The sequence below is a fragment of the Metarhizium album genome (assembly GCF_000804445.1).
Source record: "Metarhizium album ARSEF 1941 chromosome Unknown scaffold_18, whole genome shotgun sequence".
NCBI lineage: Eukaryota > Fungi > Ascomycota > Sordariomycetes > Hypocreales > Clavicipitaceae > Metarhizium > Metarhizium album.
Genome location: NW_024467592.1, coordinates 350578 through 377177, shown reverse-complemented (window position 1 = coordinate 377177; position 26600 = coordinate 350578). Strand labels below are relative to the sequence as shown.

The following is a 26600-nucleotide window of genomic DNA, read 5'->3' as shown; positions in this document are numbered from 1 at the left end:
GGGGGGAGATGGGGGGAAGGGAGAAAAAAAAAATCCCCCCCAAAGGGCTTGCTTACTCCGCACAGAGTACGGAGTACGGAGTACCGAGACCAGACCAGAGCGAGCGAGTCAACTGCAGAAAAGGAAGGGTTCTGCCAAACGAAGCCATGTGAGTGGCTGGCTTGCGCCATCAGTGGCCAATTGGGCAGGGGCTGCCCCTCGCTCTCCAATTTTTCTTCCATATGCAGATCTTGGAGGGCCGGGACTGTGCGCACGCCCCCTTCTTCCTGGACGACGGCATGCCGCATGCTGTTTTGAGATGCGGCTGGAGTGGCAGGGCTCACTCGCATGTCACATGGTGTACCGACTCATGCACCAGAGAAAACGTTCATTGGCCATCTTTCCATCACGGGCATCCAACGTCTTGGGTGATTCCGTGGATGGTCAGCAGCGGTAATCCTCAAGAGCCCCTCCTGGAGTCGCCGATGCTAGGGCTGGGTGCTCGAAATGTCACTGGTTCATACAGAGTACAGTCCACACTCCCAAGGCGCCGATTCTGGCTAATGCCACCGCCCGACTCACCGCCGCGGCAAAGCTTGTGCATTGGCGAAAAGCAATACTGTCCCAATCCGTGTCAATGGCTCTAGCCGTGGCGTGGCTCTGCCCCCCCTTGGGCCTGCAATGTTGCCTTATTGGCTCACGGCTGGGTGAAGGATGGGATGGTCCTCAAGCCTCGAGGCAGTTATTCCTGGCCAACGGGCGCTCGAGGCCAAACGGAAAAAAAACAAGCTTCAGACTGGTACGACTGGCGCCGTTGCTGGTGGAAGGAGGCTTGAGGCGACGGAGCGAGCGACGACGATCCGCCACGCCACGGCACACAGACTACCTGGGCAGCTACGGCGATACGAGTTTCCTCGAGCCAAGTTTAGAACAGTCTCCCGAGTTTCCTGTACCGGGCACGTACGGAGCAAGGAGTACGTACTCCGTACTCGGTGCAGCCAACAGGCAAAATACCGGTGCTCCGTGGGTTCCCAGGAACTTGGGCAGCCAAAGGGAAGACAAGCTTCCTACGGGAGACTTTGCTCTAACGATGGGTCGAGACAATATTATGGAGTCTCCCACCGAGGCGAAACTTTGAAACCCGGGCGCGGAGGAGTACGGAGTAGTCACCAACAACAAGTCTGCCTGGCAACTGGAAACAAATTGTCAAGGATCCCAAGCTGAATCCCGCACCCGAACAATCAATTCGAGGAACATGTTCGCATGGCCTGTTGCCACGCCAGGACACCTTGGAGGCTCAGACCTGCTAGCTCTGGCCGCCTGGGCCACATGGGTTGCGGGGTGGACCGGTGACGAGATTCATGAATAATTTCACCGTCGCTTTGCTCAGTCTCGAGGCCAAAGGCACACACACAGGGCAGAAATTACGCCGTCGTCGGTCGCGGGCCAACGCCATCTGCTGATGCCACATTGTCATTGCCACTGGCCGGGATGATGCCTCCTGGAACATTGGAATTTCAGACAGGCGCCCACGCTTCATAATCCCTTTGACTGGGCGGATCTGCCTACTACGTAGTTACCACTTTAGAGTACGGAGTACATGCGGAGCACTCCGTCCCCTTGTAATGTGTTCCTTGCTCGATTTTGCCTTGATCAGGACCTGATGATTCAGACTAGTAGCACTCCGTGTATTTGGAGTGATCTAGCATCACAAAGGTGAGTCAGTGGTCAGGTCAGCAAGCGGCATGCTCCGTAGACGGCAGTCATCGGCCGGTTTGGTTTTTCCCAACCTCCGTTATACGGCGGCGCACTCGCATCTGCAGAGACTGTCCGTGGCTCAGCGTGACGGGAGCAGCTTAGCATCGCATCGCGGCGCTAATACTACCCGTCGATCGTTGACGGCGACCTCCCGCCGTCTACAGAGTACCAGTGCTAGCACTTCCAGACTAGCCGACGAACCGGGCCGTGGAACTCAAGAGAGAGAAGGCCCTCGCAAGTTCAACCATGCGGGTGAGCCGGCCTGATTCGTGAGCGCCTGGAGGTTGACCAGGGATGCTGGCCGAGTTGTGACTTGCACAGAGCAAAGGTGCAAGATGACGGATGCCTTGTTGTTATTTATCATCATCATCGGGCAACGCCAACTGTCGAGCTGAGGCCTCCAAGAGCCAAAGACCAGCGAGACAGAAATAGCGCACGGGAGCTGTACAACCTGCCACGCGGCGAGCGTGTGGTGTGGTGTGTGGTGTGTGGTGAACCGGCCAGTCTGTCACACAATGCAATGCCGTTGTGACTCTTTGCAGCACGAGCATGGCGCGGGAGCACCGAGTACCGAGTACTACTACGGAGTACTCCGTGCCTGGCTACTCCGTACTTACGGAGTAGCCGCTCAGGTCGGCTCGAGTACTCGCCATGTCAGTGTCAGCAGCAAGGATGTTTGGGCCAAGCCTCGGTCGCACAGCCGGCCCACTTTGCTCCGTACGTGTGACAGTAGCGTGTCCACCCACCTGCGACTGCGCGAGCTGTCAGACTCACACTGGTCACTTGTGTCGCTCCGGCCCATCCTCAACCCCCGGCAAAAAAACAAGCCTTTTCTCCCGCCCCAAGCTGCAGCACCCGTCCAGAGTCTAAAAGGTGTCTGGACTCCCCCCATGGTTTTTTTTTTTTTTTTTTTTTGGGTGGGGGGGGGTTTGTGACACCGTCGATGTCCGCGAACGGGCGCCAGCTCGAGGGAGGGCCCGACGGCTGCAAATGACCATGCATCCATCCCCCCTTTGCCGTCTCTGGTCGGGCCATGAACGGCCACGAGTCCATGACCAAGCACGTACGGAGCACAGGCGCAGGGCAATAAATTATAACGTTAATCATGGGCTATAGCCTACTCCGTACTCCGTGCAATAGCTGTACGGAGTAGCTGCCGCTTGGGGGCGGAATCACGCGACGACTGTCTGTACTCCGTAATTACCCTCCCTTTCCCTGCGCCGATGCGCCCCGCAACGCAATGCCTACGTCAAAAGCCCAAAACACCTCTCTGGCTGGACACCTGCACACGCGGTCCGAATCTGTCGATCCTGCATCCCGCACAAGGCTCTGGTCATCCTCTGTACGGAGTAGTCATGTGGCCATGCCAGCGAGAGAGAAGGAGAGGGAGGAGAGATGGGACATGGGCCAAGGCACGGACGGACGAAAATGACAAATGACGGCGTCCGCCTCGACGGGCATGCGTGCAGCTTCACAGCTTTCGCCGTGTATCCGTCCCCGTCAGCGCATGTCGCCGTACACCTTCAAAACACAGGTACACATCTTCACGCGCGTCCTCAGTCATCAGCCAAGAATGTATTCTCGTGCAGTTTCGCTCGGCCGCCCTGAATAAAAAATCCCAGGCGACTCCAGATTCCGGCCCAGCACTCCCGCTTATGCCGTGACGCTCCGTCCATCTCGAGGCAAGAAAAGAAGCCAAATTACCCAGCGCCAGCAGGCAAACTCGTTGCCCGCTTTGCTTGTTGCCTTGCCTTGCCTTGCCTTGCCTTGCCTTGCCTTGCCTTGCCTTGCCTTGCCTTGCCTTGCCTTTTTTTTTTTTTTAAATTCCTCACCCATCATCCCACCTGGTCCTACTCATAATAATCGGCCGAGCAGGATCCCAGGGGCCCCTGATCTCGTTCTTGTACTTTTGCAGGCCAATCAGCCACCAGCTACATCCGCCGGTGGCCAGGGCGGCGATGACGACGGAGAAGACCATGCCCACGATGCCGCTCTTCCAAGGCCACCGCGAGCCCTGAACGGCTCCCACGACCATGCCCACGCCCAGTCCGGCGCCGAGGACGAGCACCACGGTCTGCACCACGTGATATCTCCAGCTGCGATGGCGGACGTGGCGTCTGAACACGGGAAACAGCCCAAACACCTCGATGCTGAAGAGCGTCAGGCTAAACACCTGTCCCGTGGACGGCAGGCGGCTGGCGAGCACCGTCGACGCCATGAGGGCGGCGTTGGTGGACAGCGACGCGGGGAACTTGGCGCCCACGCCGCCCGAGTAGTCGAAGAAGAAGATGTTGATGGCGAGCAGCCAGAAGGATATGGCCCAGATGCTGTCGCTGCTGGTCGACTCGGTGAGCGACCTAAGGATGGGGCTGAGGCCCAGGAGCGTGGACCAGATGAGCAGCGCCGACTTGATGGTGCCGAGGCGCTGGTGCGTGCGGTTCTCGTCGAGCGGCACGAGGGGTTCGCCCGCGGCCGGGACGCTGCCGCCGCGGAGGGCCTCGCTGCTCGTCTTAGGCGTCAGGCGGGACGGGGACGTTGCCGTCGTCGTGGTGGAAGTGGCGGCGGCGGTAGTAGACGGGGCCAGGCGGCCGTGTAGACTCGCGGTAGAGCCCGCCGGCGAAGGCGCGCCGCTCGAGGGCGTCGGCACCGGCGACGACATGGCCTCGACGCGTAGAGGGTGCGGCGGCCTGCGCGCACGACGGGCGCCGGGGCCGCGCTCCCCTGGGCCACCGCCGACGCCGCCGCCGCCGCGTTGGCCTCGTCCTCCTCGTCCTCCTCCTCGGACACCCAGCGCTCCCACAGGATCCAGCCCACAAAGGTGCCCAGGCTGCTCCAGCTGACCACCGACACGGGCGACACGCGCTCGTGGTATATGCCCACGAAACAGACGATGAATATGGTCACGGAGCAGACGTGCTGCAGGATGACGGTGGAGTCGGCGACGAGCGGCCAAAAGTCGTACGGCTTGAGGCGCGGGTTGCGTTGGAGGTTCTCGAGAAACGTTGCCTGGTCGGTGTAGTTGTCTGGGACTGGGCTCTCGCGTCAGCCTCCGCCGCTTGGCCGCGACCTGACCCAGGGGCGTGCGAGACGCCATGTTGCGCCGTAGTGTGCGTCCAACGTACAGGATTGCTTCACCCACATGAGCTTCTTCCAGGCGCGCTTCCGTCGACGGCTCCTGCTCCTGTCGCTGCCGCCGCCGCCGCCGAGCCGCCTCATGTCGGGCGCGCCGTCGCCGTCGAAATCGCGTGCCCGCCGCGGGGGCGAGAGGTGCGCATCTTGCGGGGAGAGGTGCGAGCGCCCAAAGTTGCCAAAGGTCGCGGCGTGGCCTAGGGAAGGGAACGGCGTCTCGTCATCCGTGGGCGAGGGCATCGCTGGGCTGGCTAGCCGCAGGGCCGGAGGGACGCTAGCGCTTCAGAGACGGCGGTTCCGACGAGGTCAGATGCGTGCGTGCATTGGAGAGGATGTGCCGTGGGGTGTCTGTGTCTGTGTTTGTGTTTGTTCGCCCGGTCTGACGTGACTCGTGACTCGTGAGGTTGACGTTGACGTTGGGTCGGTGACTTTTTGGTCCTGGCTGCCTAACTGACGGCCGAACAGCACGTGGGGCGGACAGCTACCCTATACCTCGCCCGCTGGACCTGCACCTCGACGATGCTCGCTCCCCTCAACGCCGCTCCCCAACTGTCTGCACTACTTGACGAGAGGTTCTCAAGAAGAATGGCCTGCCTGAAAGCTCCCCACTTGGGTCATGATAAAGCTGTAAGAAATTTGTGCTTTTCTCGGCACAAATGACGACCTTGTTCCGGAAGACATCCGTCCCACTTTAGACGAGCCAACGTCGTTTCTCGGGCGACTGTCAATTGGCCCCCGCGGCGGCTTCCTCGTCTCGAAACAGCAAGGAACTTGATAATGTGAAATAACTCGCCCGGAAGTAAAGGTGGGGGTGCTTGGCTCTAGTTGGTTATGACATTCGTTCCGCACTGTTGACTGTAAAGTCAGGAGTTAACGAGAGGTCCGGGGTTCGACTCCCTGAGCATCCAGACATCTTTTTTTGCTAGCCCCAGTGCAGAAGCTATAACAATCAGCTTTAACTGTTGTAAAAGCTTACTTGAGTGCCTGAAATTAATAATTCAAAGTCAGTACAGTACATCTTTGATGTCAACCGAAATCTGTGCAGCAAGACTGGCTGGCTATCAACCACTTACCTACCGTAGGGGCCTATAACTCGTTGCCCGTGTGTTTCGGCATGGGGGTCATCGGTCATCGTCAACGGTCATGACATTGGGGGCGCTCAGACGAATCGCGTCTTGATGGCATTACAAGTTCTTCGGAAGCCGAAAAATCAAAGTGCCCATCTCACGCCAGCCGCCCGCCAGCGAACCCCAAGCTGAGAATGGGCTCGCGTGGGTGCCGCGCCGGCCTCTCTCGTTCGCCCGCTGAGCATGTCACTGTTCCAGGAGGCTGCTTTGATCTGGGGACGGAATCACCTACGACATAGTGTATTGATTGGCGGCATGTCAAATGTCGGTCCCCAGCTGGGTCCGGGGTCCGGGTAGCGTTCGAGCATCCTCCAAACAAGGCGGGAAATGCAACGGGAGTGTCCCGAGCACTCCCGCCGGGGGAGGGGATCGTGAAAAAGAGCCAAGTTTTGTCTGGGCCAGTCACGGCGGCGTGTGTGGTCTTGGTATTTCGATGCGCAGGTTTAGCTTCCCAGGGGTTCCGTCCCGGTCCGTCGGATGTGCAGTGGGAATCAACGATGACATTGAACCGAGGTTCGTAACTGGAGTTGCGGGTTTGGTTTGTCGTTGGCGACTACGAGGAGTGCGTTTCTTTCTTTCTCCCTTCTTTCTTTTTGGAGATACTCACTGCTAGCTAGGCATTGGGACTGCGACATTGCAAAGGTCTTTGGGCCACTGCGTGCTCTATATGCCGTTCCGGGTCCGCACCCCTTCAGGTCCGAGTTGAATAGCTGGAGGCGAGCTTGCGAGCTTATGAGGACGGCTGCCAAATACAGGACATGATTCGACTACATTCATGTCGTAGTGCATACAGTAGAACCGACGGACGAGTCTGACGTCTTACGGTGGGTTGGAGAAGGAGTGTTCAATATCCAACATTATACACGAAACAAAAAAAGTTACACGGCACTGTATTACAACTAACGTGTGTGCCCAAGTCCTGAAGGTAGCCGAACGAGGCTGGGCGCCTTGGCTTGGTTGATGGCTGCTCCGCGCTTCAAGGCATTTTATTTCGCCGTGCGACCACATACACATATGATGAACATGCAAGGCGAGTTTCCATCAGTAGCCCCCCTGCCTCCAAGTTTTGGCGTGCGTTTGGTTCCTATCATTAGATGTGTTTGGCACGATTCTAACACATGCAGGAGGCTTGCCGAATGAGGTGATTTATTGCCAGCCCATCAAGCGCCCTGGTGTTGGTAGCAGAGCGTGTCTGCCGGCCCAATGATTGGCTGCTTGCCCATGGCTTTTTCAAGTGCAAAGCTACAAGACAGACATGGGGTACGCGAGCGACTCATACGTAATGCTCGCCATGTCTTGGAGACTTGCTGTGACCATGCCGCAGATGGGCATCATTGGCTCAAGGAGCGAAATAAGCTTAGTCTCCTCTTCCCAGAACATGCAGACTGGCGCAAGCGCGACGTTATCGCCCTCCACAAGAGTCCAGACCTCTTGGGAACCTGCGTCGGCGTGTGGTGTTCGTACACAGGGGCATGGACGGGTAATAATAGTATTACTACTCGGCACCGAGTAGCGCCCGGTGGCAACAGATGCGGCATTCCTGGCGACGAGGGAAGAGACACTGTTTCATGCTGCTGTACGGAGTAGCCTGTCAGTCAACCGCCCGTCGATTGGCAAGTTTGTGCTGGGGAAAATGAGCAGTGATGGATGCTTGCGGATGTGTTTTTGCCAGTCAGCCCGAGTCCGACGGCGACGACGAGGGCGACGACGAGGCCAGACAGGCTGCGCCCGCGATGGACACGGTCTTGGTCTGGCAGACTGGCAGCGTCTGCTCGGTATCAGGACCTCCCCATAATCGTGGCGTGGTCGACGTCTTTGTTCGTTCACGTCGGCACCGTTGTGCCGTCCAGCCCACCCGACCCTTTCTTTTCCACATGCCTGCACCCGCACCCGTACCCGCACCCGCACCCGCACCCTTGAATCCCTGAAGCCGTGGCTTGGTGGCCCCATGGCGCTAAATCGTCAATCGATGTGAATGATGCCGTTTTCCCGACAGCTTAGTCCTGTTCTGGCGACGTGCTGCGCGCCCTTGGAAAGCTTTGAGCTTGATCGTGGGAAAGGAGCGGTCGATACGGAGTAGGGGATGGGATGGACCCGGTGACGGGTGTGAGTGGGCGACTTTTCACTCCAAGGAAGGAACGAAGCACCCGAGGTTTTCCTGCCCTCGGGGCTCGTACCGATCCTCGTTCCTTCCTCATCTTGTTTTGCCTCACCAGAGTCACCAACAACCCACGTCTTGCACGTGCCCTTCGCCGAAACCAACGATGCGTCTGCCTACGACCGTCAGCGTTTGGTCAATAGACTCGCCCATGTACTCCGTGCCTAGGTGACTGAGTACTCAAGCAGGTAGGTACCAGGTACCTAGCTTAAGTAGGTACTTAAGTACCTAGGCACGGAGTACGACCGTGTGCAGTGCGAAGTACGTAGCACTTTCAAGCAGGAGTACTCCGTACTCCGTACTCCGTACATGACTTGGCAGCCCTGGTCTGGGCTCGTCTGGGCTCGTCTGGCCTGCCTGCCTGCTGCCTGTGTCCTCGTAGCTCCGCCCCATCGCCCGCCTCAAGACCGACGCCGAAACCGACCCTTGCCCATGCATGTTTGGGCTCGCGCTCGCGCTCTTGCTCGTGCTGACGCCTCATTCAACTCTCTGGCCGTAATCCTCCGTAGCCTCAAGTACACCACACTCCAAGCATGTACACATACATACACACACAATACTTGAGAGTACATATGAACACACATACCAGCTTGTGCACGCCCCCCTTCCTCAGCTTCTTCCCATTCAATTCACTCACTCACTTCCCCCCCATCCAGCTTTATACTTATGTATCTCGGGTGCCTCGCCGAGCAGTCATCGTCCTTCTCTTTCTGAAATCTCGTCGCCCGGACTGGCGCCCGAATTCATCCTATACCCCAGCTCCATACCCCTTCTCCGATTCATTAAAAAAATAATAGAATAATCGCAGTCGCCAAAATCCCGACGACAGACGACATACTCGTCGCCAGCCCGGAAAGCAAAGCTCCAAACACCCAGCATCAATCCGCTCACATCCCCAGATAAACCACCCACATCAAAATCCCGTCAAATCCAACAAGACGCCTAACAAACCGGGACATTCATCACTCATCACCCAACCTTTGTCCCCGACTTGCTGAGCATCCAAAAAGAATTAAAAAAAAAAAGAAAACGAAAAAGAGGGCGCAGCAACCACTCGACCCCGTCCGTCCAACCACCCATCCCAACTCGCTTCTCGCTCTCGGCAAAAATACCAAGATGCGCCTCTCGCCCATCCTCCTCCTCCTCACAGCCGCCGCGGCCGCCTCCGCTGCGCCGACACGGCCCCAGCGCCCCGTCATAGCCGACGACGACACCCTCCTGGACCGCAGGGCCGTGGTGCACGTGGAAATCGTCCAAGCCCACACCAGCCGTTTCACAAACGCGGTCATGACCAAAATCACCCGCTACGCCTCGGACGCGGCCTCGGACGTCCAGGGCTTCCTGAGCGGGTCGTTTGGCGGCGCCGTCGCCGACCCCAGCGGCGACGTCATGACCGTCGCGTACGGCCAGCGCGCGTCCCCCTTGACCACGGCCGCCCGGCGGCCGCACGCACACCAGGACGGCCGCCGCCGCCGCCACAGAATCTCCCTGCTGGGCTTCAGGAACCGGCTGGCCGTGTTCATCCTGGCCTTTTCGCTGGCCCTGGCCGTCGTGTGTTCGTACCTGAGACGGTGAGCTCCCCCTCCATCCGTCCTGCTGTCGTGCCTGTGATGTTTCTCGAGACGGGGCCGGGGCCGGGGCTAACAGTTTCCTCCAGGGCGTACATTGTCTCGCTGAAAGAGCCGGTAGAGGCCCAGGCTGAGGTCGACACGGGCTCGGTGGAGAAGGCCTCGTCACGGAGCAACAGGGCTGATGAGACGACGCACTCATCATGAGTCATGACCCCGTGAGCTGACATGCCGAGGGGAGGGACTGCGCTCTGGCACAGGAGTGACAGCACGCTTGCTTTGCTTTGCTGTAGCGACTTTTATATATATTTGCATGCATGGGGGCACTTGTACATTCTTACTAGCATGGCGTTATTGTATTCGGTCGGGGCGCAGCGGACCCCCGGGGAGACGGAAGTCGGACCAGATTCCCACACGACAAGGCAGGATTGGAATTTCATCAATATACTCCGGGTATGCTTGTGCCCACTCGTATGTATGGTCAGGCGTCCCGCCGCCGCAGTTGGCATCGCCATTCCACCATCCATTTTTCCATGACCGTAAGCCGTCTCGTCTCGCCTCCTTCACGGGCCGCAGCCGCGTCGCAACCAATCGTGACCCTCGGCAGCCCGCAAACAAAGGACTGGCAACCTGGAAAATGGCGATTGCGCCATCCAACAACACTGGCCCGGACCAACAACAGCAACAACCCGGCCGCAGTAGACCATTCGGAACAGACCCTGAGAAGTTGAGAAACAAGAATATATGGTATTTGAATCTGCAGGAAAAAGCAAAAGGGGGCCAGGTCTCTGAAACCAGTCGTCACCCTGCACCAACGCAGGGCCATGTATGTGCATGTAGTTATCTATGCCGTACACTTCCACTGCCACTCGTTATATGCCTCAACCAACAACAACCACGACAACAACAACTTCAACCTCGACGCCGCAAAAATAGAAACAGGCCAGACAAGCGGAACCACGTTGAAGTTGTCCCGGGATTGGATCGTTTCCGAAACGCCAGGCCGAATTTGGCCCAGATTCCTGAATCCTGATGCTCCGCTCGCGGCCCACGGGTCAGCCGTCGACAACCTCAAACTACACACAGCCTTTGGGAGGGGCCAGAGCGAGCCAGAGACAAGAACAAGACGGCCATGGGTTTGCCATCCGTCATGGCCACTTGCGAGACTGCGCAGAATCAGTATGTGAATGTTGGGTCGTGCGGCGTGCCGTTGGTTCTGCTCATGCATTTCAGGTTTGTCAGATATTCGCCTCCCTTATCCGCCCCCTTCCTCTTTACGGTGTATTGCTTTTGAAATCTCAGGGAGGCCACAGTCTAGCTGACGCGGGACCGTGTCTTTCTCTCCCCCTCCAGGGGCGCAATGGATCACTGGGACCCGGCTTTGATCAATCCGCTGGCCGCCCGTCGACCGGTTGTGCTCATTGATGACGCTGGTGTTGGACGGTCACGGGGCGACCTTTTCCGACTGGGCCGGGAACTACGTCGACGTGATGGAGGCGATGGGGATCCGGCGAGCCCATGTGATGGGCTTCTCCACGGGAGGACGTGCCGCACAGGTGCTTGCTCTCAACGCTCCCTCGCTCGTGCGAGGCCTGGCTCTCTGTGGCACCGTGCCGAGCACTGGCGATGGTGTTGTAAAGGCACCGCTCGGGCCCTTCAGCCAGCTTAAAGCCGCCGCAACCGCCGACGAGCACCGCAGGGCCTTTCTAGATGCCTTCTTTCATGCCTCGGAGCGCCAGCCAGGCCGCAGGCGTGGCGTCCTGGGACCGCGTCACCAAGGCTCGATCTGACAGATCAGATTATGTCGAGGCGCGAGACGCCCATGGGCAGGCTGTCTCGTTCGCCGAGTTTATGGACCCCAAGCAGGCTAGAGGCGCATCGTACGGCCGCCTCCATGAACGTCGACTTCCGGTGTTGATTGCCAGTGGTACGTTTTGTTTTGCCCTCACCCGTGCGGGTTGATTAGCCTCGTCTGACGTGAAAATTTCTAGGATGCAGTGACCTTCTGTTGCCGACAGAGAACAGCATCCTCTTGTGGGACAAACTCAGCCACGCAGATGCGCAACTTCACCTGTATCCCGATTCAGGCCGCGGCTTTCTTTTTCAGTACGCCACCGCGTTCTCGGGTCTGATAAATGATTTCCTCGACATGACTGCGGACCAGACCGGTCGGCTACAAGGCCCTCCCTAGGTGTACGCTTATCAACATATTGGTCAGTTTGGCCACGATACAAGATGATTCAAAGACCAGATCGTGTTAGCGGTTCCTCTCCGTGTGTCTCCGCGCTTCCGTCAGATTGAAGACGAGGTGAGGAGGAGCTTGATCAAAGTTGTCCAACAGTACGAATCTGATTGGTTTCCAGGATAACTGAGTGCAACCTTACCTTGGAACCTTGTGTGCGGATGGAAAGCCACGCACGCCTACAGTGCGGAAACCCTGTCACCTTGCCTGCTTGTCCATCACTTTGACCAAGAAACCAAATGATACGACGATGCATGGCGACTGTAGAAGCCCGACCAACGGAAGCGTGCAAAACGGCCAACTAGACGGGTAGATACGTGATCACGAAGCCGCACCCGTGGGCAACGTGGCAAACGCCCGATGTCGCTCACATCGCCATCGCGGGTTGGGGCGTCGTCGTCGTCGTCGTCAATGCAGTGTCCACGCGCCGTTCCCGTCGCGGTGACGAGACCAGTCAGCTTGTGCAATCCAAAAGTCACACGCGGATTGGTCCTTGACGTCGCGGCAAGCGGGCACAAAACAGGAAAAAGAGGCGGATCGTGGCCTCGCCCCCGGGATTCGCACAAGGACCGTCCCGATGGTTTGCAGGGCGCACCTAAGTCGCTACCTGTCATGCGGCTCCCCGTGCTTTTCTCCATGCAAGTTCCTGAGACACAGCCTTGTTCTTACTACATCCCTTTGATTGTGTCAAGGTGCCACCTAGGTAGGTATCAGAATCGGACTGTGGCCGATTACAAGTTGTGTATTGGAAGGTACTTGGGCCCACTGAGAAATATCATAACAATAGAAGTACTAGCAATTTTACAAGTTATAAAGAGCTATATTGCACTTATTACAGCTAAACCTTATATATAGAGCCCTTTTAATGCTGTTCCTGCTAACCTCTTTGAATAGCTTTCTTTTTCAACTTCTTGAGCGAATTTAGCTGCACTGAAAGCCTTAATAGGCAATATATTGAGCTTATTTTCCTTGGCAAATATATTTACACTATAATATAAGCGCAAGCATATTGCCTGCCTAAAATCTCTGCTAGCTTATGCTATCTTTTGTAAAGGCCCTAAAAAGCTCCTTAAGAAGCTAGTATTCTAACTATACTGCTTTTTATAGAGCCTCTAAGCTAGGCTGCTGTAGCTCTATAGAATATAGCTGTTTATAAGAGCTACCTTAAGCAGGAAGGTCTATGTAATTGCCTGCCAACTGTGATAGACTAGCCCTATTGAGCCGTAGCCGGTGCCAGCCGCAGTCATCCCAGTGGTGTGCTGGACCCCTAGCCATTGAGCCAAAGAGTACGTAATGAACACTATATAGGTGAGTGCACGAAGAGGTAGGCTATGTCCATTCCGTTGCGGCTGGCTATAGGTTGGGCTGTAGCCCAGACCATAACAGGTATAGAAAAAGGTACAAAAGTAAAGCTGTAATTACATATAGAGTTAAAAAGAGGCTTTATTGTACCTCTATTATCCAGCTGCTTAATTTAGCAGTACTCAAGGCAGATAAATAATATACTAGTAGCTGTCAAGATACTTATAATATCACTATTTAGGTTAGTCTAAATTCCTAGTGTGAGTATTTTGGTGTGGAAGGTTTGGTGGCTGACTTTATTGCCACAAAGGTACCTGCTACGATTCGAAGAAAGGTAGGGCGAATACCTGACCGGCACCTTAACACCATCAAAGGGATGGGATGTAAGGAGTCAATGGAGCTGAGTTTCATTCCAACCATAACGCCTATTGGGTTGTTGGCTGAGTGACGAACCCAACATGACGCAGTTAGCCGCTGGACACATTGGGAACGAACCGTCGGTGAAGCTCGTCTCCAACACAGGTGGCTGTGACACAGTGTGCGTGCTTTTCGTCTGCCAGCTACGCCGACGATGTCTTCACGAGAGTGCCTCCGAAACGACCGAGCCAGACCGCATACGGTTCGGATCCATCACATAATCACGATGGCGTTGGGCGAAAAGCCCAACGATAAGTAGGGCCACGTCCTCGTCTCCGTTGTGTGTCTGGTTGTTAGTCCGCCACATTGATTCAGCCGTATATAAGTCTGGGCCCAGCCATGTCCCGACAGCTTGGGACGGGGCTGAAACTAAATTGCCTCTGACTTCTTCAAACAGTATAAACAGAGAGTATAAACAGAGCTGTCACAGACAACCCACCCCCCACCTCCTTCTCCCAACGACCCTGATGAGACTCGAGATATCATGAAATGGCGGCTCCACAGTGTTGTGGTGACTCAAAGAGCGACGAGTGTGCACAAAGACAAGGTCGCTACCAAATGGCAACATTTGCCGAGTTACCTGCTGAGCTTCGACTCAAGATTTGGTCCTGCGCTGTGGAACCTCGGGTTGTCATCTTGGACGACCTGGTTCACCAGAAGCAGGCATATCAACTGCCTTCGGTCACGCAATTGAATGCGGAAGCCCGCGCGGAGACTCGCCGAGGCTATGAACCAGTTGGGCGCGGGTCATGTTTTCACTTTTCACGAGACATATTGGTTTGTGACGCCAATATTTCGGACCAGAGTCCAAATACGCCACTGGAGGAGCTGGCGTTGCGCGTGCAACGGCTCGCCTTCTGGGACTGCTTTCCCGACGATGGTCGCATAGACGGCCTGTGCCATTACTCGCAGTACCTTGCACGATGCTACCCCGGCGGGCACGACGGCAAAATCGAGTTTGACAAGTTTTGGTTTCCAAATCTGCGAGATCTCTGGATCGTCAAGGTCGGCGAGGTAGATCGGTCTTGGATGGTGGGTGTCGATCAGGACGTGCCGTGCGAGGTTCGTCTTCGGAAAACGGCACGACAGTTTCGATACTGGGTCGATGACAACATCGTTGAAATTGCGCCACTGGACTTGAACGAAGCAGAGACCAAGCTGATCCTGCGGGAGGGGAGATGCGGCAAAGTAGATTGCCAAGAGCTGAACCACGGCCGGCAGAGAATGGTGTCGAAAATCGTCTTTGTCGATGGCAAGTACAACACCGACAGGCAAGACGACAAGGCAAACAAGTGGAAGCGCATTTGCCCTTGGTCCACCACTCTCGAGCAAGGGAGTACGGAGAGCGATGCATCTGCCAACCGAACGAGGTGGATCATGGTTGAGCGCATTCTGACATTTTCACTACGATGGCATGGTTCTGAAGAGTTGGACAAGCCGTCATCTGATCATCGACGTGTACGCCACGTGCAGGGGGCGATCAAGCCCGTGTGAAGCTTGACAAAGGGAAAGAAAAAGAAAGAGAAGAAGCAATCTACCCGAAAATGTGGTCATACACAATTTTCGTGCACGACACATGAACGGCATTCAACCAAGACGATGTGGTTGCGAGACGAGGGGAATCATGAAGTGGAATCAAGTGGACGGAAAGTGCGTTGCGCGAAGCACGTCACGTGCGTCTCCATGTCAACGAGCCTTGTTCCTCATCAACCGGATTTCAATGGGAGCCGTTCGTGTCCTAGATTTGTTTGATAATTGATTGATACATAAGTATTTTGTATGACGCTGTTTGTACGACCCCTGCCCCAGCCAGGAGCTGTGCAGCGGATTATATGTGTGACAACTCCCACAGAAGGCGGTTGGGATCAACGCCGACAGCCAGAGGTCCGTAAACGGTGAGAAAGCAAGCCATGCCATCCTCATGCTTGATCTGCCGGGCGACCTCTGCGTTGAGTCGCAGCCATGGCTGGCCAACCGGTGGTGTAATTCGTCCGATTAGTGTCAGCCTTGCCAAAAGATGATGCCGCATAACACACGCCACGTCCTGTGCTTCATATTCCTGATCCATGACTTGTACATCGGCAATCAGACAGATCCGGTGCCGATCTTGACTCAGGCGTTTCAGAAGCCAATACTAGTTCGGACGAAGGTCGTCACTGCACATTCTTTGTTGTCCTTGCCACATTCGCGAGATGAAGTGATTGGTTGGCTTCTGCCATGTTTAACACGTGTCTCAACTGCCAAAGACTATCGAGCAAATGAACCAGCTACGTCCATGTTGCTAATTCCAGACAACCCTCACTCGTGGACCAGTGCTTCTGGCTCCGGTCCGACTTCTATGTCGGCCAGGTTAGCTCGATGATACTCCGTACTGCGGAGCGAAGAAGAGAAGTGTACCTGCTAGCCAAGGCAGAGTTCGTGTCGCGAGCCGTGCTCTGAATTGCGGTAATGCCTTGGCGCATACTTTTGGCTTTTGGGGTGTATATCTTCTCGCCACCTCGTCCGCCAGCTTCCAGCTCGAGTCCATGACAGTTGAAATGCTTCTGTGACGAGGGCCTGGTGATAGGGGCTGCTTGGAGCAAATGTGACTCCATGCAGAGATGGTCTCGTATGATATCAAAGGCCCTTGGAAAGGTTCAGTCTCAGGAACCGGCCTACAAGCTTCATATGTATGTGATGCTTCCTGTGGCTTGTGAGGCCATCACGAGGCCTGCAACCTTTGCATAAGCAGCTATTAGCCATGATTGGCTGTTAACGGAAAAGGGGTTCCTTTTACGTGTACCAGCTTTTTCCTACATAAAGCCAAGTGCTTTTTCAAATCAAGGACATATTCCATCTTCTCTTTTATTAGTCTCCCTCGTTTCTTCTGTCTCCTCCTTCTTCTTCTTCAAGCGTTGGTATTGTCAATCTAAGATGTACGTGTCATCTTGCTAGTGCACTTGTTTCCATTTTGTGATGCGAGCCGGTCAAGGTCATTTTTGCGTGACCGATCCGCCCAAGAAAGGCAGTGGAAGAGAAAGGCAAGCGGTTCGCGCCATCTCGTCACTGCTGCCGCCCTCGTAGAGGACCTTTAATGCCAAAGTGTGTTATATGATGTATTGAGCTGTGTGCTGCTGCAAGCCCTTATCCGACACTTGCTGTGAGACGAGCCCTTGTCAAACCATCGCCCGTCCCGCCTCCCCAGCACGGGCTGATTGATAGATGACAGGAAGCCGGACAGGAGGGCCATCATCATAGCGCCGCTATTATACCTCAACAACTACTACAGCGGCTACATCTGTGCGTGGCGTGATCCGTCAGCTGCTCCTGCTCGCCAGGGCAAGTGGGAAAAATGGTGCCGTGAGATGCTTTCTATTATAAACAAATCCAGGAATTGCCTCCCGGGGGCCTAGCCCCTTCTTCCCGGTCCACGTAAACTCGCGGCACGCGACCAAGTCCCCGCCTTTTTCAATCTTCCGAAACTCAATGCTGCAGGTGACTGTGGCGCCGCAAGTCCGCCTTGTTCTCGGCTTGGAATATTCGAGTCGACTTGTTCCCAGTCGTTTTTCCCTCGCCCAAGCTTGCCCTCTCCGCTACCGTCCATGGCCGCGGGCGGGAGCAGGGGAAGCTTGGCTGGTCCATCACGACCTTTCATCATCGCACCGCGAAGGGCGACCCAGGACTCGACTTGCCCGTTGCTTGCCTCCTCGACGCAGTTGCATTCATCCCCAGCTGGGCACAAGGTCTCGCCGGATGTGTGCCATTCCGCAAGACATGCTTCGTGGCTGGCACATCCGCACGCAAGGCACGGTGGGAATAGTGCGTCGACGGGCTCTAGGCAGTATACACACTGGAGCTGTGTCTGTGTCCGGTGACACCGATCGCACGTTCCGACGGCACCCCCAATATTGTTCTGGGAGGATGTATAGCGTGCTGGTTCAAGCTGCGTCTCGTGAGTGCGACAGATGCCCGTGACGTCCAAACCACGACCAGAAGCCACGAGATTGTGGAGCTGGTCTTTCTTGCCCATGACGATGGGGGATGAGCCTGTCTTGTGGTGGCCGATGGTGCCGCTTGCTCCATCTCTCAATGTTGTCGCGTCGTGAAAGCTTCCGTCATTTGTTGCCATCGCCGCTGCTGAATCGTCGCAAAGGATATTGAATTTCATGATCTCGAGTCGTGCCAGGGGCTGGTTCCACACCTGCAACATCTCTGCATAGGCGTAACGGTATCTGGCGTAAATACTGCATCGGCCAGAGTCTAGAAGCGGCGTATTCAACCATCCATCGTCATCGAATATTGACTGATCCGCCTGGACGACGTTGACTGATATGGGAACAAGCGACAGCAGGTCATCTCGGCGATAATCTTCGTCCGACAATGAGGTTCTAGCCAGGCCGGAGTCACCCGAGGCATTTCCAGGTCCTTGCGTAGATGTTCCAGAGTTGGCGGTAGTGGGTACAATGCTGTTCATGATATATTCCGCAGGGCTAGTCCTCTTTTTTCCTTGACTCGGCGGTGACGACGAGCCGCCGCCACCGAAAGGCTTCGGCAGCGTTGCGGTAAAAGCTGCCGCGAGACCGGTGTTCCCTCTCAAAATTCCCCGACTCGTAGGTGATCGCGAAATTGGCTGCTGTGGAGGGTCACTGTCACCAAGGAGCGTCTTACTCTTCATAGGGGGCGTCTCTCCGCAGGAATAGGAGCCGGTCCCTGCATCACAGCCCCAGAGGAACTCATCAGAGGCATGAGATCCCGGATAGTGAACAGGGGTATGGAGAGTCCCAGGTGTCGTAGCTGCTGAGGTTGTATGGCTCCGGCTGTAAAGATTCCATTTCCACATCGAAGCATCTGCGGGGAAATAATCCAACGAGAAGGACGGCGCCTTCAAAGGCAGAGGAGTGTCTTGCTTCGGAAGATGAGACTCGACATACGCAACCCCATCATCCGTGTACGGCTCACTGAAAACACACGACAGCATGGCTAACATCTGGATATCGGCGAGTCTCTCGAAATGATCGAAGAGGTCCATGATGAACTCTTTAGCGAGCGGGTGCTGCCCCCATTTAACTTTGCCAACAAGACCGCTGTCGTTACTTGACGACGGGTCGGCCTGTGATTTTTCGATTGTGGCATGCTTCGATGCGGCATCTCGCGCAATGACTAAAATCGAAGCTTCATTGTGACCACGGCCCAAGACTTCCAAAGGGATTCCCTTTGTAAGCAATAGTGCCAAGTAACGCCATACTTGTACTAATTCAGCGTTGCCATATTTCTCCGCGACCTGTGCATTGTGTTCACATACGTCAGCACCGTCGCCAAAGATGGCGTATTCCTCCGCAAATTCTCTCTTCGACGGAAGCTCGGCTCTCAAGTCATGTATGACAATCAAATTTCGAGGCCGCCCGAACCGCCGACGGCTTGTCCCTGTACCGGTGCCGGTGCCCGCGCCAGTTCCGCCGCCACTCGACCTGACAGATCGATCTTCGCTCCAAGTTTTGCGTAGCTGTCTGCTCGAGCTGTACCACAGGTTCATCTTATGCATCGAGGTTGACTCAGAACCGCTCGATGACGATGAAGACATTTCACTGTCAGACTCGTCCGACTGATCGTCCGTGACAGAGGCCTCATCCATTACATACTTGTGCTTGGGAGGCACATCATAAGTAAGGCGGCCGAACCCCGCAAAGAACGGCTCTCCTTTGGGACGTTCCTTGTTATAGAATTCTGCCGAGGTACAGAAAAGCGCGCGGGCTTTCTCCTCCTTTGACGGGAAGAAGCAAACAAGTCGACCATCCGGGGAAAATCGAGCGCCACAAGTACGGGGCGGAGGTGGAATAATGTTACGATTAGGTAGTGGCGCAAGAGTCGTGTCAGCATCTGCATGGGGCAGCTCTTGGGACATTGAAGCAGATCCTCCAGCAGGGATATCCTCGTCTTCCTCGCTGGAGCTCTCATCCGCCAGGCCATCAATATCATCATCCAGGTCTCGAACATTCTTAAAGAAGGTAGTACTAGACTCTAAATCGACTTCACCAAGTAAGTAGGTGAAGGTGACTTCGAGACAGTTTTGCTTTCTTTGCAGAAACTGTTCCGCGAGTTGGTGTATTTCCCGCATTATCTTCTTGTGTGTGTCTTCTGGCATGAAGGACGTCTTTTCGATGTAGAATGTTGGCGGCTTGAGCTTGGGATATTCCGCCGGGATGTCGATTTTCACCTTCACAAAGATGGGCTCCCCATCGAGGCCCCAGGGTCCTGTTAGAGACGCATTTAATGTTAAGTTGTCCATGTCTATATTTTCCCATTTGACTTTGGGAATCTGCGTGCTGATACGAAGAAGTTCTTCTTGAATGGTGTCTGGTTGGCCCCATTCATCATCCGGATAGTGGTGGTGGCCGAGAATTCCGTGGTCTTTGGAAGCATGAGGCCTGTAGCCGTTACTCCAGGGCTTCCTCTTTGTCATGGTGATGCCCTTCATCCATCCAAGTTGAGCTTGGCTCCTGTCCACATGCATACTCGAGTCAATCTTGGCTTTCATTGATGGTCCCCTCCATGCTGGCCGAAGATTCCGATTCAAGCCAGATCGTCCAACAGATGGGGTTCCTCCCTGCTTATATTGCGCAAGGACAGTGCCAGCTCTATGGTCGCTCATTGTGCCCGCCTTGCGGTCACGGCTCGAACTGTCGTCGATGGTGCGGAAGGTCTTGTATGCTGCACCCTGTCTTGTAAGGTTGAGACCTTTTCTTGCCGGGCCGTCTTTGACATGACCAACAGCAGCAAGAATGTTGGCGTCAACACAGTGTAACCTTAGCTCATTATCCGTGCCCCATGACACCAACTGAAACTCGCGATGGTCGATGTTATCATCGGACACGCCTCCTCGGGATCTCCAAAGAAATTCCTTGGCTTTATGATCACCATGGCCCGGAAATACCGCTACAGGATTCGGAGCAACCTCTACTGGAGAGTCTTCCCCCCATAATCTGTCATACAGATACAAATCGCCCGGCTCATTTTGAGGCATGGCCAATAAGCCCCATCCGAATGGTGTGTGACGAGCTCTCCAGACGGGGAAGTCGGTACGGATGACGTGTTCCAGCTCGTCGTCGTCCTTGCCGTAGTCCCAGAATCTAATTGTCTTGTCTAGAGAGCAAGTAACGATACCAGTGCTTCGGATGCGGTTCCAGTCAATTCCATAAATCTTGGATGTATGTGCGCTGATGGACTTGACAGGCTCGGAAGGTTTTCGGTCGTCCCATATGTGCAAGAACCGGTCATGAGCTGAGGCAAGAATGTGAGGATCTTGGCGGTTGAATTTCACTTGAGTTGCACCTGCAAACCAGTCACAGAAGGTCAGAACCGGTTGCCTGGGTCGTCGAAGATCCCACCAATGGACATATCCGTCAACAGAGCACGTGGCAAGCATATCGGGATGATGGGCGGAGAAGTTGACGTCAGTTATCGCGCGGCTGTGTCCATGGAGCGAGTGCTCTATGGCTCCTGTATTGGAATCCTCTCTCAGGTTGAGATTCCATACTAGCGCGCGATGGTTCGCTGTGGACGCAACCCAATAGTCTCGAGCTGCAAAAGGTGACCACTGAACATCACAAACTAGCCACGGGAGTCCGTGACTTCTCAGTCGCCGTGGTGGATTGTATGGAGAGTCCAAGTCCAGAATAGCCAAGCCCTCTGGTCTGCGTAGTCACTGTTAGTCTCACTGAAAAGAAGAGAGGATTGTCGAGGTTCGGGAAAACGAACGATGCAAGCGCAATATCGCGGCCGGAGGGAGAGATCGTTGCGGATCCGACGAGACCTTCCACATGAATAGAACCGTCTGATTCGAAGCTCTCGCTATCATACGCCGATTTGATGATTCTGCCCTTCTTTGGCGACTCGGGCCGTTGGGAAAACGATGGCATTATGACTTCATGTCTTTGGTGACAGACCCTACAACAGAGGTCATGTCGTGGCTCAGTGAGGTGACGGGGAAGTGTAATTGTCGTGATGCCCTTCAAGCCTGGGGGCTGTACGAAATCCTCGCTTGGCCTTGGACACCCAAATGCCGGCAGCTTCGGAAGCTCGTCGTGGCGAGCACGAAGCAATGTCGTTGAAGCTGGAGCTCGCAGATTGGGAATACCGGCAGCTTTATCGCATCTGTCTGGTGCTAGACTACAATGGGCAGGGGAGGTTTTTGGGTCATGGGATCAGGTATCCCTCGGCGGCTGTGTCGCGTGGAGGTACATCCATCCACTCGAGCCGCTAGGCTTTGCCAGCCCATCAACTTCCCCATGTGGCTCAGCGACGATGGCGACCGGGTGCTGGGCCAATGCTGCAAGGTCTCGATTTGCCGATGATGCAGTAAAAAGGCCTGTGGCATCTTCTGAAGAGCTAGACATTTGTTTCACTCACCAGACGGATAACTAGACTTCACCAAGCTCTATGCAGCCCTGCAAACCATGTCTTTGACATGGTGACTTTGATTAGCGGCCGACCCGGAAACCGCCAGGGAACAACGCTGGAAGCCCCTCCTCAATACTACTAAATAACTACACCGTGGAGTCGACCGCTCTGACTAAGTACTGAGTTGGTACTTGAAGTACTTACTTAAGTACCTAGGATAAGCAGGTACCTGAGTAAGTACCTAGGTAGGTAATATGCAGGTGACTGTGGCAGGTGCCAGGTGCCAGCACCACCCCTCAGACCACCACGCACCAGTATTGGGTGCGTGTCGCATGCCCCGCCTCGAATCTGTCGTGAACCGGACTCTTCGACTTCCATAACACCTATGCCGGCCGGCCTCCTGACCGAATAGATTTTGGCCAGGGACAAGATACCTTTCCAATTCTCTAGTTTATTTTTTTGGCCACAGTCTGTCTCGAATTCGCTTCAACCTTGGCAGCAGTCAACATGGCTCTTCCCAAGCGTATCGTCAAAGAGACGGAACGTCTCATGGCAGAGCCGTATGTAATTATTCTCCTCGCCAACCCTAGCGGACGCTTGTCATGACATGAGGCTAGGTATTCGCTGACGATGCATCTTATCTTGTAGTGTCCCCGGAATTAGCGCCGTCCCCCACGAGGATAACCTGCGTTATTTCGATGTCGAAATCCACGGCCCAACACAGTCACCATACGAGGGTGCGCAAATTCCGCACACTCCTCATTCGCATGCATAACCTGTGCTAATGCAAACCTCCCAGGCGGCATCTTCAAGCTCGAGCTGTTCCTTCCCGATGACTACCCCATGACCCCTCCAAAGATTCGCTTCCTCACCAAGATCTTCCACCCCAACGTCGACAAGCTTGGCCGTATATGCTTGGACGTCCTGAAGAGTGCGTCCTTCAATTCCCCTCCCTCTTCGCCAGTGAATACTAAGAATTTCAGATAATTGGTCTCCCGCTCTACAAATCCGCACAATTCTCCTCTCCATCCAGGCCTTGCTCGGCGCCCCGAACCCCGATGACCCTCTCGCTGCAGACGTAGCTAAGAGCTGGAAAGAAGACGAACAAGCGGCAATTGCGACGGCCAAGGAATGGACTAAGAAGTACGCACAGCCATAGTATGGTGCTTCCGAACAAGAATAGCAAAGCGAATGAGTAAGGATTTGAAAGAATTTCAGACTTTTCAGATTCAGCGGTATCGAGGCAAAAATGGGAGACGGGCATCTTTGGAGGAGTTTGACGGGTTTACCTTTTTTTATGTTTCCAGCTTATGATATATTCTTTGGAAGACCATGACATGATTTTTCTTAGACTTCCATGAGATTTTGGTTGGGTTGGTGTATGATGGTTGGCCCCCTATGGTAAGAAATCAGACAATCCGGCAATATGTACGGATAAATACAACGCGTTTTTCTCTTAGAGTGTTTCGACCGCTATCCTTTTAGTAATACATTGCATCAACGCGAAGATTTTTGTTCATGTACAATGAAGCATCTTCCTGATAGTTGGTAACGGCCTCTCAGGTGGCCTTGACGATGTACTACTGTGTGTTGCCTTGAATACTCCGTCAGAGATTGGAAAATTTCCATGACCTTGAAAGTAAGGTTTCTTCTTCGACGCTCCAATAGTCACCGAATACGCACGACGTTCAAGATCAAGTAGTAAGCCTGCTGTAGCACTCTGCCAGACACCGCACGATCGGGACCTTCCAGGCGTGCCAAGCTAAACATCGAGATTCCGCATGGATAGATAGGCTTCAGATGATCACCAGCAGAGACAGGGCTCTGCTTTCTTGAGTATATTGTATCTACAATGCTAGAGTACACAAAGGGAATGATTCGGGTAGTAGTGCGAAACGCAGATTTATTACACCAGCGCCAGGTCGCCAAATCTCTCCTATGCTGGGAATTAGCAATTTGAAGCCGCGTGTGCACATCCGCCACTTGTCGAAACATACCTTGTATCCAGGCACCATCCATCTGCCCTTGGAAATGAGCTGGGTAGTCTTTTCGTCGATAGACTTCTCGGCGGCGGCAACTTCGTCCTGCGGAGTTCAGCGACTTTCCCCAACGGCTTTGCATCGAGTTACATACGACAGTGAGGTCCTCAAAGGGCCGGGCCTCCTCAATGTTCTTCAAAGTGGCAGCGAGATCCTTGAGCTCAAGATCAACAGCCTGCTTGGTGGCCTCGGCGTTCTTGACGGCCTCGACCTCGAAGGCGTCAATGGCCTTGAGCTGGCGGCTGACGTCGTAGGTGACGGGCTTGAAGGCTTTGAAGCGCTTCTCAATCTCGTCGACGATGGCCTGGTTCTTGAGGGTAGATCGGTAGGCAGCAAAGTCGACCGTCGTGGGCTGCTCGGACAGCTGCTGCACCTTGCGGCGGGCATCTTCGTTTCTCTTCTTGAAGGCCTGGAGGGAGGCGACTGTCTGACCGCGAAGGCCCAGAGAGCTGGTGACTTTGACCCAGTCGATCTTGAGAGCTGCGCTGCGCTGTTCCGGCGTAAGGAGTGAAAATTAGCTCATGATCGGGGAATGGTACCGGGTGCGCCGTTTCGGGTTGACGGTCGCGAATGGAGTCGACGACGCGTTCCATCGGAAGCCGTTGGTTCCAATTGAGCATTTCGACTTACCGTGGCCGCCATTTTTGTTTCTGTTTTCGGGGTCTCTTGGAGCGGAGAGCGAGTGTGGTGATGCTGATGATTTGCTGGGCCGAACTTGTCCGACACAAGATCGCGGGCGGGTTCCCTGTCACGTGATTGTCTCCGTGGCTAACGGCCCGTGTTCCGGCTGGTTCTCAAGTTGATGGATTGGACAAGGTATCGGGATGAATCAACGGCGCATTTCGGGTTTGGTTATTGGAGACGGTAGCAATGTAGTCATGGCTTAGTGCTAAGTCGGCTTCGTTGGTTAGGATTGCCTTGCCTGTTAACGGCCTGTTTTCGCCCGTTAATCCATGCGTCGTTCACGCGAGATCAAATTTGAGCCGTTTTCACAAGACCAGGCTAGTTTAATTTTACCAGTGATGCCATGTTTAAACCTATCGGATGAATCTGACAATTTCTTGTCGAAAAGATAGCAGCGTCTGTCAAAAACTAATACAAAGCCACTCATACACGTGCTGTGCAGGAGATGGTTGACGAGAAGTTCATTTGTAGCCCGCTCGCTCCCAAAATCGGTTTTCCCGTTAGATACTCAAGGCCATGATCGAGTTGACAATATCATTATCATTCTCTTTCAGTGCCTTTATCGCCTTCTTGCGACTGACATTGGCCTGGGTCATGACAAGCTCAATGTCCTTATCCTCAAGACCTTCGGCATCGACCTCTTCACCGTCGTCATCGTCGTCATCCTTTTTAGCATCACCAGACTCGACAGCCTTGCTGGGCTCGCCGTGGTTGTGGCCAGCGTGCTCGGCCTCGGCATTAGCAGCGGCCATCTGAGCGGCAGCGGCCTGCTGAGCGGTGGCATTCACATCCTCAATCTTAGCCTCGCCGAAAACACTGCACAATACATATAGTCAGATGTCGTTATTATTTCACCAGATTCGTCGCGATCGAGATACTGACATGTAGGTGTTGCTGTTGGGGGACTTGTAAACCTCGGGGTTGTTGATGACGAAGAGGATCTAGATGGCTAGAGTAAGTTTTCGCGGTCCGCCTATTCATTGAAACAAGCTCCTTTAGAGCCTTCTTCTCTGACATACGTTCTTGGGGCGTCGAAGAGTGACACGGGTGATGCCGGGAACACGGGTAAGGTGCAACTTCTCAATGGCCTTGCGAGCCTTCTTTTCGTTGCGGTTGTGGATCACAGCGGTAGAGCCAGCGGGCAGGCTGGCCTCGCCATCCTCAGCATCGGAATCGTCGCTACTGTCCTCCAGCTCCTCGACGGTAGGTCGCTGAGTCTCCTCATCAGGAAGCTCCTCGATTCTGGGGTTGGCCATTTTGGATGCTGCTGGGACCTACAGCCGTTAGCCTTGGTCGCTTGAAAATCGACAAACGTTCGCTTTGGCAGCCGAATTCAGCAGCGAAAGCTTCTGCAAATTTGCGACAGCAATTGGGCACTTACTAATGTGCTGAGCCCGAATTATCTTTTCCGGCCTGGCTTGAACGGTGATTCTCCTCGAGCTGTTGTGCTGGAGAACGGCAATACAGCGAAATTCTAGGGCTTGGTGGGCAGAGAGCGCTAGGCCAAATTAGGTAATCACGCATTTTTCGAAAGACTTCTTTCCGATGTCATGACAGGCAAGGTAATTCGGCCTGCACCCGCTATCCGCCTATCCAATCACATGTTGCAAAGATAGAGACATCAGAGCTTCGGAAAGAGCTGTCCACGTTTCATTATCAGTGGCTAACTGCTGTCCACACAGTACATAAGCACAGTCAGGCGACGGGCTTCGGCCATCTGCACTCCTCGGTACCTAGGTAGGTACGGAGTGGTGGTACGTACTGCGTGGGCACTCTGAGTACCTACTTCGTACCGATAAGTCGCTCCCCCTTCCGCGCTAG

General features: G+C 54.7%; 9 protein-coding genes across 9 annotated transcripts; 5 read left to right on the top strand and 4 right to left on the bottom strand.

Moving 5' to 3' along the window:
- Positions 1–3565: 3565 nt before the first annotated feature.
- Positions 3566–5106, bottom strand: MAM_06172 (Phosphatidylinositol N-acetylglucosaminyltransferase; the record flags this gene model as incomplete). The annotated part of the gene is made up of 2 exons (XM_040824970.1): positions 3566–4743; positions 4860–5106. The coding sequence occupies 2 exons, from the start codon at positions 5104–5106 to the stop codon at positions 3566–3568; spliced, it is 1425 nt and encodes a 474-aa protein (XP_040677133.1).
- Positions 5107–9267: 4161 nt separating this feature from the next.
- Positions 9268–9926, top strand: MAM_06171 (uncharacterized protein; the record flags this gene model as incomplete). Its single annotated transcript, XM_040824969.1, has 2 exons — positions 9268–9722; positions 9809–9926. The coding sequence occupies 2 exons, from the start codon at positions 9268–9270 to the stop codon at positions 9924–9926; spliced, it is 573 nt and encodes a 190-aa protein (XP_040677132.1).
- A 1153-nt stretch (positions 9927–11079) lies between these two features.
- Positions 11080–11388, top strand: MAM_06170 (hydrolase, alpha/beta hydrolase fold family; the record flags this gene model as incomplete). Its single annotated transcript, XM_040824968.1, has 1 exon — positions 11080–11388. The coding sequence occupies one exon, from the start codon at positions 11080–11082 to the stop codon at positions 11386–11388; it is 309 nt and encodes a 102-aa protein (XP_040677131.1).
- Positions 11389–11441: 53 nt separating this feature from the next.
- On the top strand, positions 11442–11910 carry MAM_06169 (hydrolase, alpha/beta hydrolase fold family; the record flags this gene model as incomplete). The annotated part of the gene is made up of 2 exons (XM_040824967.1): positions 11442–11646; positions 11711–11910. The coding sequence occupies 2 exons, from the start codon at positions 11442–11444 to the stop codon at positions 11908–11910; spliced, it is 405 nt and encodes a 134-aa protein (XP_040677130.1).
- Positions 11911–14169: 2259 nt separating this feature from the next.
- Positions 14170–15174, top strand: MAM_06168 (uncharacterized protein; the record flags this gene model as incomplete). Its single annotated transcript, XM_040824966.1, has 1 exon — positions 14170–15174. One exon carries the CDS (start codon positions 14170–14172, stop codon positions 15172–15174), a length of 1005 nt encoding a protein of 334 aa, XP_040677129.1.
- A 1894-nt stretch (positions 15175–17068) lies between these two features.
- Positions 17069–21575, bottom strand: MAM_06167 (WD repeat protein; the record flags this gene model as incomplete). Its single annotated transcript, XM_040824965.1, has 2 exons — positions 17069–21350; positions 21415–21575. The coding sequence occupies 2 exons, from the start codon at positions 21573–21575 to the stop codon at positions 17069–17071; spliced, it is 4443 nt and encodes a 1480-aa protein (XP_040677128.1).
- A 988-nt stretch (positions 21576–22563) lies between these two features.
- MAM_06166 (Ubiquitin-conjugating enzyme, E2) lies at positions 22564–23215 on the top strand (the record flags this gene model as incomplete). Its single annotated transcript, XM_040824964.1, has 4 exons — positions 22564–22616; positions 22705–22793; positions 22856–22987; positions 23040–23215. The coding sequence occupies 4 exons, from the start codon at positions 22564–22566 to the stop codon at positions 23213–23215; spliced, it is 450 nt and encodes a 149-aa protein (XP_040677127.1).
- Positions 23216–23962: 747 nt separating this feature from the next.
- Positions 23963–24737, bottom strand: MAM_06165 (ATP synthase D chain; the record flags this gene model as incomplete). Its single annotated transcript, XM_040824963.1, has 4 exons — positions 23963–23992; positions 24054–24140; positions 24190–24585; positions 24726–24737. 4 exons carry the CDS (start codon positions 24735–24737, stop codon positions 23963–23965), a joined length of 525 nt encoding a protein of 174 aa, XP_040677126.1.
- Positions 24738–25279: 542 nt separating this feature from the next.
- On the bottom strand, positions 25280–26035 carry MAM_06164 (nascent polypeptide-associated complex subunit alpha; the record flags this gene model as incomplete). Its single annotated transcript, XM_040824962.1, has 3 exons — positions 25280–25595; positions 25662–25720; positions 25799–26035. 3 exons carry the CDS (start codon positions 26033–26035, stop codon positions 25280–25282), a joined length of 612 nt encoding a protein of 203 aa, XP_040677125.1.
- Positions 26036–26600: the final 565 nt, after the last annotated feature.